Below are 9885 nucleotides of genomic sequence, written 5' to 3'. Positions count from 1 at the left end.
CGCCGGGCGCCGCGGGAAGGCTCCTGCGGCCGGACACTGCCACTGCCACTGCCTCCCCCTCGCCCCAGCGGCTCCGCAGCGCCCTCAGCGCCCGCCGGCAGCACCGCAGCGCCCTCCGCTCCGCTCCGCTCCGCTCCGCGCCGCGCCGCCCCTCCCCCACGCCGCTCGCGCGAGCTCGCCGAACACACACCTCCCCTCCCGAAAAAGCAGCAGCTCCCCGCTTTATATACCCTGCTAAAAATAGCCTGCCGCGGAGCTCGCCAATCAGCGCGGGGCGAATTTCGAATCGGGCCAATGGCGGGAGCCGTTACGGAAAGACTCGGTCACGCCAGGAGGAGCCGCGATGCCTGCGGCCCGGCGATTGGGCGGCTCTGACATCATTGGCACGCGGGGTAAGGAGCGTGCGGCGGAGATTGGGCCGCGCCGCCCGGCGGCGTAATGGGATCACGCGGGGCGGGGGGAGGGCGCGGGGGGCGGGGGCGGCGGTGCGGCCGGGCAGAGCTTTGAATAGGGAAGTTTTGCAGGGGGTTACATTTGCAGTCAGCGCCGTGTTTGCAAATATTGTGTACGCTCCTGCGCAAGTGTCCTCCGCCAGCCGCGGGAGGGGAGAGCCGCAGCGGCAGCCTTTGGAGACGTCCTACATTGCTGTGCAATTAAACTTTGCATGAAACTTCGGGTCTTTTTTCCTCCTTAAGCTCCTAAAGGAATTAATATATATCTCTATATACATTTTTTTTTCTTCTTCTTCTCTGGCGAAAAGGGGGGGGCTTGGAAACTGAGACAAGAGGTTTGACATCCCCCCCGCACACACCCCTCACCCCTGCACATAAAGGAGGCATCTGTATTTTTGTAACCAGCACTGACTTTGTTGTTGCAACTTGAGACATGGATGTTCTCCCAATGTGCAGCATCTTCCAGGAACTCCAGATTGTGCACGACACGGGTTACTTCTCAGCCTTGCCGTCCCTGGAGGAGTATTGGCAACAGGTAAACGAGGATGTCGATGTTGTTGTTGTTGTTGTCGGTTTTAAGCCCTATGAGCGGATTTAGAAAAAAAAAACAACCAAGCAAAAAAGAAAAAAAAAAACAAGTGTCAGCAGCGAATTTGGGGAGCATTTAGCACAATCGTTTAGAAATGTTTTGAAGCAGGTGTCTTGCTTTTAAATAGATTTTTTTTTCTTTTTTTTTTTTTTTTTTTTTTGGAAAGAGCTCCGAGGGGGATTTAAATTATCTGCGCATCTTCGCTTCTCCGCGCTGCGTGCGCCCGCCCGGGAGCGGCTGTCAGGCGCGCAGCAGCCCGGCTCGGCCCCGCGCGGCTGCGCGCCCGCGCTGCGCTCCGCGAAACTTTTGCGCCGGTGCCAGGTCCCGACTCCGCAGCTGGCTCTGGGCACCGCGGTCCCCCGCGCCTGCCAAGGGCTGGTCCCCCCCCCCCCCCAGCATTGCATTTTTTTTTGTCCCTTGGCGATGATGGGAAAAATAAAAATAATAGTAAAACCCAAAGCGCGGGGCCGGTCGCCGCGGCCGCAGCGCGGGGCCGGCGCGGAGCTGCGCGGTCGCTGTCCGGCGCGGGGCTCGCACCGTCCGCGAGTTGTCAGTCATATGACAGCGATCGCCGTGCTGATCGCCTGGGTCTGCGAGGAGGAAGAGCGGGGGCTGCTGCCCTTCCATGGACATATTTTCTTGGCTTTTTTTAAAATTATCGTTATTATTTTTATTACCGGTCCAAGCAATTGGACTGCTGGAGAGGAGATCGCTGCTGGCACGGTTGCGCTGCCTGTGCTCTGGGGCCGCTGGCTCTTGGGCAGACTTCCCACCTCCAGTACCTGCTTTTGGGAAGGACGAGCAGCCTTTCGAGAAGGTTGAAACGCAAAGTGTTACAGCCTTCGCATGCCTGCTAATTGTGTGCAATGTCTTTTTTTTTCCCCCCCCTTTCCCTCCCCCCTTCCCCTTTCAAAGAAGCAGCTCCACAGTACGTGATTGAAATTGAGCTAAGTAGTTTCCTTCAGGCATTTGGGTTTTTGGCAAAGGGCCAGACCTGTTTCCCAGTAGCCTTCAGAGGCATTTAAACTTGCAGAGAGCTTCATTCTGGTCCCCATTACTAATCTATCTAATGAGGAATTTAAATTAGCCGGTAATATTAAAGTTTAACAAGATCTTAATAAATGCTTTTTTCCTGTTTTCTTGCGAAATCAATACACTATTGTGTCATCTCCATCAAAACCTTTCTTTAATGTGAACCAGTTACCTAATTATAGGGAAATACAGAAATACTGAGCGTGTGTGGTGGTGGGTTCCTTCTTTTCCTTGTTATTGTATTTTTTTTTCCTTTTGCGTTCATTCTTGCCCAGGCTCCCAGCCTGGTCAGAACATGTGACCCAGTTTAGCTGCGCGGTGCCGGGGGAGAAGGGGTGCTGATCCTGCGGCGGTGCTCCCCCCTGACAGATGGGAAGGGGCTCTGAGGGGAATGCGTGGCATTTGGGATCAGGTTTTGCTACCGGGATTGGAAGAGATGATCGGGCTAAAATAAGTAGAGTTTGGTATGGAAACTTGGTGTGTCCATCTTCTGTGTAACGTTCCCGTACGGATTGTTTCCTATAGTGGAAAGAATAATCCCAAAACATCGTCTTGTTGCCATAACAGTTCTTACCCCTTTTCTGTATTCCTCTGAAAATGACTAGAAAGAATATGTACCGAATTTGAAAACCGCAGCTCCGGCCATTTAAGGTGGATTTGTTTTTTGTTTTGTTTCATTTCATGGGGCAGGAGGCAGCACGGGGCAGGGGGGAAGTTGTCCATGTACTGTTGCATGTATATTTGAACAGAGTACTTTCTTGGCAGATGGTCAGGATTTTAAAAGGAAGTCTCCTTTGGCATTGCGTGAAAGAAACAGAGAGATGACTCATACAGTTGCACTCTTGGCCAGTAGATAAAGTTCTTGTTCATTGTGGGACTCCCAGCAGGACCTCAGAGTAATTTCCCGTTTTACATCCTATCGAATAGGATATTCCTATTCTGGAACTTTTTCCTGCCCTCTCTCCCGGGCTGAAGTGCCCCGTGTTGCTCCAAACACGCACGGGAGCAGTTGCAGTTGCGTGGTGTGCGTGTCGGTACGCGTGGAAGTGGCGATCTTTGAAAGTCGCATGTGGTGCCTTCTCGTGCGCAGGAAATGGGTGGTTATCTGCTGCTCCATTGATGTCCCCTGAACGTGGACCAGACCATCGACTCTGCAGCCCTGCTCAAATGTGCCTTTGTTTCCTGACACAGCGTTCGGGTTTTAACTGTGGGTCAGAGCACATTGTGTTCAGTTGGGTCCTTTCAGCCTTGTGTTTGTGTGAGGCAGGGAGAGAAAACAACTTGACTGAGAGGAGGAGGCAGACCAAAGCATAATTATTTGTTGTGGTTCTTTATGGTGCTTTTCTACATGAGCCTGCTAAAAATACAGATTTTATGATGACAACGGTTGTAATTTGACTGACTCATTAGGACGCTATTTGGAAAACCAAAGCTGACTTGCACCTTCAGCTGTATGTTTGAACTCCTGCCCAGGTCTCGAAAACTGATTTCTTTTCATCGCAGCACTCACCTAGTTACGACTGGAGGAGTCTTTAATTTATTTTGAGCATGGAAGCCTCGAATCGAACATACTACATTCCTGCATGCTTTTTGAAGTGTAAAATACAGTTGGTGTTATTTTTAAGCAAGCCTGTAACTTCCTTTCTTTTTTCTTCCTTCTCTTTTACCTAGACATGCTTAGAGCTGGAGCGGTATCTTCAAAGTGAACCATGCTATGTATCCGCATCTGAAATCAAATTCGATAGCCAAGAGGATCTCTGGACCAAAATTATTCTGGCGCGTGAGAAAAAGGAGGAATCTGAACTGAAGAACACATGTGTCCCAAAAGAGGACAATCCTCCTAGTCAGAACTTAGAGACCAACAGTTTGAATTCTGATGTGAGCAGCGAATCTTCGGACAGCTCTGAGGAACTGTCGCCTACTACGAAGTTTACCTCTGACCCTATCAGCGATGTTTTAGCCAGTTCAGGAAACTTGAGTTCGTCTGTCACTTCTACTCCCCCTTCGTCTCCTGAGCTGAGCAAGGAACCTTCTTCTCAGCTATGGAATTGTACGCCGGGTGAGTTGCATTCACCGGGGAAAATACGTACTGGTACCGCTGGAAAGACTGCAGAAAAAGGTACCCCCGTCAATGGTGACACCTCACCAGATGGCAGAAGGCGCGTTCACAGGTGTCATTTTAACGGTTGCAGGAAAGTTTACACCAAAAGTTCACATCTGAAAGCACATCAGCGCACTCATACAGGTTAGTAACCATCTGCTTATTAAGAGTTGGCAAGTACTTAGGGAATACCCCTGACGGTAGTGTTGTCACTGCATTACACAATCACTGGGTGGGAGCCCAGGTTTGGAGAGATGATGTAAGAGTACTATAGACTTACCAGCGTGGACGACATCACTTCCTCATTCTCTTCGTAAGCCCGCTGAAGCCAAGACAGTTGGCTGTAGATGAGTCCTCTGTCACAGCAAGTAAGAACCGCTCATTTAAACAGATTGCAGTGGGGAAGCTGCAGCAGTATATAGTCTCCAGGAAAATTTGCTAGCCAAAATAGACGCTAGACCTCTGTTGACGTTTATTTCAAAAGTAAAACCAAACTGAGACTTTCTTACAAAAAAAGGAACTTTATATCAAAAAACTAGGCAGACAGTTAAATAGCATAAGAACGTGTCTTCATAGTTCATTGTGTCAGGTCTGTTAAGCCAAACATCCCAAGGCCCTGGCTGTATTAAGTGTAGCTGTAGTTGTAAGCCAGTGAACAGTTTTATGGGCTATAATATCAGCAAAAATCTTGGAAAGCCACAGTGTGTTCTAGTCCTTGTAACTAATCAGCCTAATTGGACCTGAAAATGTACTATTTACTACTAAATTTCTTCCTAAAATACTGAGCAACAGGGTTTTATTGTTATGGAGTCTAGATATAAAATAACAATCCTGTATGTTATTGGGATAGAAAGCGAGGAAGGTAGACACTTAAGGGCTTCTATAAATATTTTATGGTTGAAGTAGCTGGCTGATTTGCTTTTGTGAGCATTAGTATTCTACATCTACATCTCTCTGTGACTGCAGTTAGATATGTAGAGGAACTCACTGGCTCAATAGGCATAGCTTAACATGAGGAATTAGATTGTCATTCTTGGTGTGCCAATCCAAGGACCTTTGCATTTGTTTTTTTTCTCCCCAAGTGTAGAAAGAGGGAATTCAAAGATCATATTTTGACTCATGAGCTCAGCATTTTTATGGGAAGTCTGATGTTCCCATTGTCATGTGGAAGTCGGGTAAAACGAGATTATTTCAAGAGGAAAGAACAACTTCCACTGAAATCTTGGTGTCTGAGCAGACATAAATAGCTGCCAGCCTCAGAAGTATTGCAGAACTGTTGCCCCCAGTGCTCTGTGCCTGAGAACGTTCCTGTGAATGGAAGTGGTATTTCTTGAATGCTGAAATAGCAGTGTTCAAAGTGGTGTGCAGGCTTTTTCCAAGAATATGTGGCTCAGCAGAAAGAAGGCTGCACGTTACGCAGATGAGCTGAGTGACAGAGGGCTTTGATGCAATCCAGCAGCCTAATTGCATTTTGAAACCTAGCTCTGCTGTCTTTAATCACCTTTATGGGGCGAATGATACCTGTTCAGGAGTAAAGGACCCATTAGGGATGAACAGGAATGGTGGAAGAATGGATTTCTTTGTTTCCTGTGAGCCTGCGTAATAGCTTTTTTAAGAAGAATGGGATTATATGATGTGCTGTTGCAGCAAAATAGTTAAGTAGGAATCCGGTGGATGAATTTTCCAGCCTTCTTTCCCTATGTGTTTTGAAACATTAGATATGTAAACTAGAACTGGCTCTCTTTGCGGGGTGGAGGAGGTCTGCATAGGAGTGAAAGGGATAGCTCCTATCTTTACTTGAAAGAAGTCATGACTAACCTATAATCTGCTTTCTTTGTAGGGGAAAAGCCTTACAGATGTTCGTGGGAAGGGTGTGAGTGGCGTTTCGCAAGAAGTGATGAATTAACCAGACACTTCAGAAAGCACACTGGTGCCAAGCCTTTTAAATGTAGTCACTGTGACAGGTATGTGACTAAAATGCACCTTTTTGAATGGTTATTTTTAATGCTTGTCGGAAAGCGGGTGTAGGCTACCTTTCACAAGGTTTGCTTGTGAAGGAATGGCTTCAGGAGACAACTATGTCTAGTACTTTCAATGTATTATTGAATTTTCGCGCTTAAAAAAAAATCCATTGCAGTAATCACCTGGCGGGAGGTTTGTAGTCTGATACCGCAGATCAGTTTGGAGAAACCCCTAGCGTTCACACCTCGTGGCAGATTGCCTGGGTACACGGCAGCACCTCATGCGTGACTGCGTGCCCAGGGGCTGCCACATGCCTCCTCCTCCGTCAGCGTTGTTTGGGCATAGCGGAGAGACAGGGCACGCGTCGCCTTGTGTGTCTAGCTCAGCGCGGCAGCCACCGGGGACTAACGTGCCATCCCACGCTCCTTCCTCCACAGGTGTTTTTCCAGGTCTGACCACCTGGCCCTTCACATGAAGAGACACCTCTGAATGGGTCAAGAGGTGACTCCTGTGGGCTAAGAGGCGTCAAGGTGGAACAGCCTTGAGCAGAGGGATGCGTGTTCCAGCCAAAGCATGCCATTTTGCACCCTACCCAGTTGCCTCCAGGACCTCTCTTCCTTGAAGGTCTTTTGAGGGCTAATAAGTCATGTAAGAAACGGCATAGCAACCGCGGTGCGTGATGTTTGGGGTTTCCTGGACTCATACACTGGTATCTAACCTTCTGAGTGGCTCCTAAGCCTTTGCCGTGAGCATGTGCACTGAGAATGTTAATGATTGGGCGACTGTATGTTATGAGGATCTATTGATGACTGTATGCTGGGGCACATTTTTTTCTTGTGGTTGTTTTATAACTGTAAGAGAAAAAAAAAAGTCTGAATGTCTTGTATGTAAGGAATATCTCGTGAGATGGGACGACCACCAATCATTTCCAAGGGGTGGGGGGAGGGGTGTCTGCACCTTTTTCGAGGGAAAACAGAGAGGGGAAGGGGGGAACAAAAAAAGAGTCAGGATGCCAGGATGGAGATGGGGGACCTCCCTGTTCCTGTGTGAGAGGAGCTTTAGGTGTCTGGTGCAGCTATTAAACGTGCAATGTGTCAAGTAGCTTGTTTTACTTGCTACAGAGCTCATTTGTAATCCATTGTATAAGCTGTGTATTTACAAATGTAACACAACTATAACTTTTCATTATAATACAAAGGTTATTGCATGGTTCCGGGGAACTATATGCTTTTCCATTCTTTAATCAGGACTGCAGTTTTGATTCCAGTTAAGAGCAGCTAAAATACAATTGGTCTAATGTTACATAATGTATGGAACATGAATAATTTTTTCTGTTGGGTGGATAAAACCACTATTGGTTAGAAACTGATTTTTCTCATGCAGCTAATTTTTCTCTTATTTATGCCTTGAGGACTAACTTCTGGTTTTCTAGCTGTTAATGCACTGTTGACCTTAATAATGGTGCCTTATGCAAGTGACCTTCTCTTGTAGGGGGTCTTATACAGGGGTATGGGTGATGCATGCTTTATTAAGGCTCTCTTTTCACCTGGCATTGTACTGTATCAAATGTATAATATGAGGGGAAAAAAAGGTTACTTCCAGGGTCCTCCTTCACAAAGACAAATATAGAGAAAAGTCGTTCATGTCAGTACAGTATTTGTTTGACTTAGACAATTTGACTGTGTTACAGTATAATGCATATGCCAATTGAATACCTGACCAGTTCTGCCACCTTGAGACTTTTTTTATATTGACCTTGCACAACAACTGTGTATATACACACCCTAACTGTACTTAATATGTCAAGTTTTCATACATATTAAAGATACAGAAGTATTAAAAAGATGTATTTGCTTAAAAGGCACAAGTTTCACATCTATATATCTAGCTATCTGTTGGTCATACAGAAAGAAACTATATTACTTTTTTTTTAAAAGTGGGCAGAAAAATAATTGTGTATGTATATTTGTGTGTACAGTCTGTGTATGTGTGTATATATATAGATAATATATAAATATTTTTTTTAAAAGGAAAAAAATTAGAACACATAGCTAGAAAATGCCACAGTCCATGAAGATTTTCCCACCCCTCAATATGGTCATTAAGGAGACAAAGAAATGAAAGATACAGTTATTAAAATCTAGCATTTTTAGAGGCTTTACCTTTAGCTCAATGGTATGCTAAAGGCTCTGTTGGCATTCAGTCCTTCTCAGACTGCTGACTGTGTTTGTAGTTATTAGGTTGTCTGGAATAGCGTATCTGTGGCCATTTAAGAATGGTATGAACTGAATATTGGCATGCTAAAAGAGTATTAGCTGTGTGCAGATGAACTGCACTCAGATTTTGGCCTTCCAGCTTATTGGAGGACCTGTAAGTGAGCTAGTTGTTGTGGTGGTTGAGCTCTAATTTTACATAGTTCAGCTCAAATAAAGACTGTTTTTCCTAGAGTAGAAATAGTCTGTCCAAAAGCAGTATTTTTTTTTTAAACCAGCTCACTACAGTTGATGCAATGAAACACGTGATCCATTTCTTTTTTCTATTTATTATTGGTCTTGCTTACTATGCTAATATTTTGGTATAGCTTCCTGGAAATGTATGTAGATAAGTGGTTTAAAAAAAAAGTATATGCAAATCATCTGGTTCTAAGGAATACACAGGCTTAAATCATTCTCATTTCATTTTTTTGTTTTAAGATGCCTGAAAATGCACTTTTTTTCCAAAAACAAACAAAAAAAATCCCAGAAAATGGTTTTAGGGTTGGATTTTGTTTTGTTTTTAACTTGTTTGCAATGTCTTTGGCTTAGCCATAATTCTGATAAACAAGAAAGTAAACAGAAGCAAAAAAACCCCAAACAAAAAACATTAAACTTGCACTGGCTTGTCTCAATTGTGAAATACCATCAGACTTGTGTGGATGGGGTGGGGCTGTGTGCCATATGTCAAATGCCTGTAATTTTCTTAATAAGCAAGTACATTTTGTTCAGGTGATAACTGAGCCTCAATCAAGCTGAAAAATAAAAAATAAAACATTTTTGCTTGAAATTTAAGAAAAAAAGTTTCTATTAGTGAAATTTCTTTTTTTGTTTTTGAAGCACCCTGTTATCTAAAGAATCTCTTTGTAAGATTTTTGTAAAAATTTTGTTTTACAAGATTTTATTTGAAATTGTTTTTTGCAAGATTGTTATATTTCTGTATGAATGTATTTTTTATTGGAATAACATAAAAAGAAATTCTTATCAGCATCACGTGTCTGGTTTTCTCTTTCTCCTCTCTGAAGGCATACACACAAAAGCATGTCAGCTACTGTGTTGACACTTCATCTTGAGTCATCTGAACATGGGTACAAACATCTTTGGGCCGTGTTGTTTCGTGGAAGATAAGCTCCCTTTGAGAAAATAATATTGGCAATAGCAAGATAAAATTCTTCCATATCTGAAAAGCTGTTGTTGATTCATCTTTGGCTTCAATGGAATAAACAGTTAAGAGAATCGTTATTGCAAGACCGCACCTTTCTTCCAACTTGTTTGTTGTGGAGAGGTGACCACACGCGGGACAAGTTCTGCATGGGTGCAACAAGGTTCAGTGGGCATTTGCAGTGAAGGAAAAAGCAGAAAGGAGGCGGCTGGGCTGGGACGAGTTCGGCGAAGGTGCAGGCCTTCGAACTGCCTGGGCGCTGGGGAGGCGAGCCCAAAACCTTGAAGGGACAATTGTGGGCAGGAACACAGGGAAGGAACCATGTGAAATTTTCC

General features: G+C 44.9%; 1 protein-coding gene and 1 long non-coding RNA gene across 2 annotated transcripts; one reads left to right on the top strand and one right to left on the bottom strand.

Moving 5' to 3' along the window:
* The first annotated feature begins 479 nt into the window (after window positions 1-479).
* Window positions 480-9378, top strand: KLF6 (KLF transcription factor 6). Its single transcript, XM_026101602.2, has 4 exons — window positions 480-987; window positions 3745-4318; window positions 6015-6138; window positions 6574-9378. Exons 1-4 carry the CDS (start codon window positions 886-888, stop codon window positions 6623-6625), a joined length of 852 nt encoding a protein of 283 aa, XP_025957387.1. The 5' UTR covers window positions 480-885; the 3' UTR covers window positions 6626-9378.
* On the bottom strand, window positions 534-1984 carry LOC135327429 (uncharacterized). Its single transcript, XR_010387543.1, has 2 exons — window positions 1719-1984; window positions 534-1034 (listed from the first exon to the last, which is right to left on the bottom strand). It is a non-coding gene; the product is annotated as an uncharacterized LOC135327429 (long non-coding RNA).
* Window positions 9379-9885: the final 507 nt, after the last annotated feature.

The sequence above is a fragment of the Dromaius novaehollandiae genome, chromosome 2 (genome assembly GCF_036370855.1).
Source record: "Dromaius novaehollandiae isolate bDroNov1 chromosome 2, bDroNov1.hap1, whole genome shotgun sequence".
Taxonomy (NCBI): Eukaryota; Metazoa; Chordata; class Aves; order Casuariiformes; family Dromaiidae; genus Dromaius; species Dromaius novaehollandiae.
The sequence above is the reverse complement of the archived record's forward strand: the minus strand, read 5'-3'. Positions and strand labels throughout refer to the sequence as shown.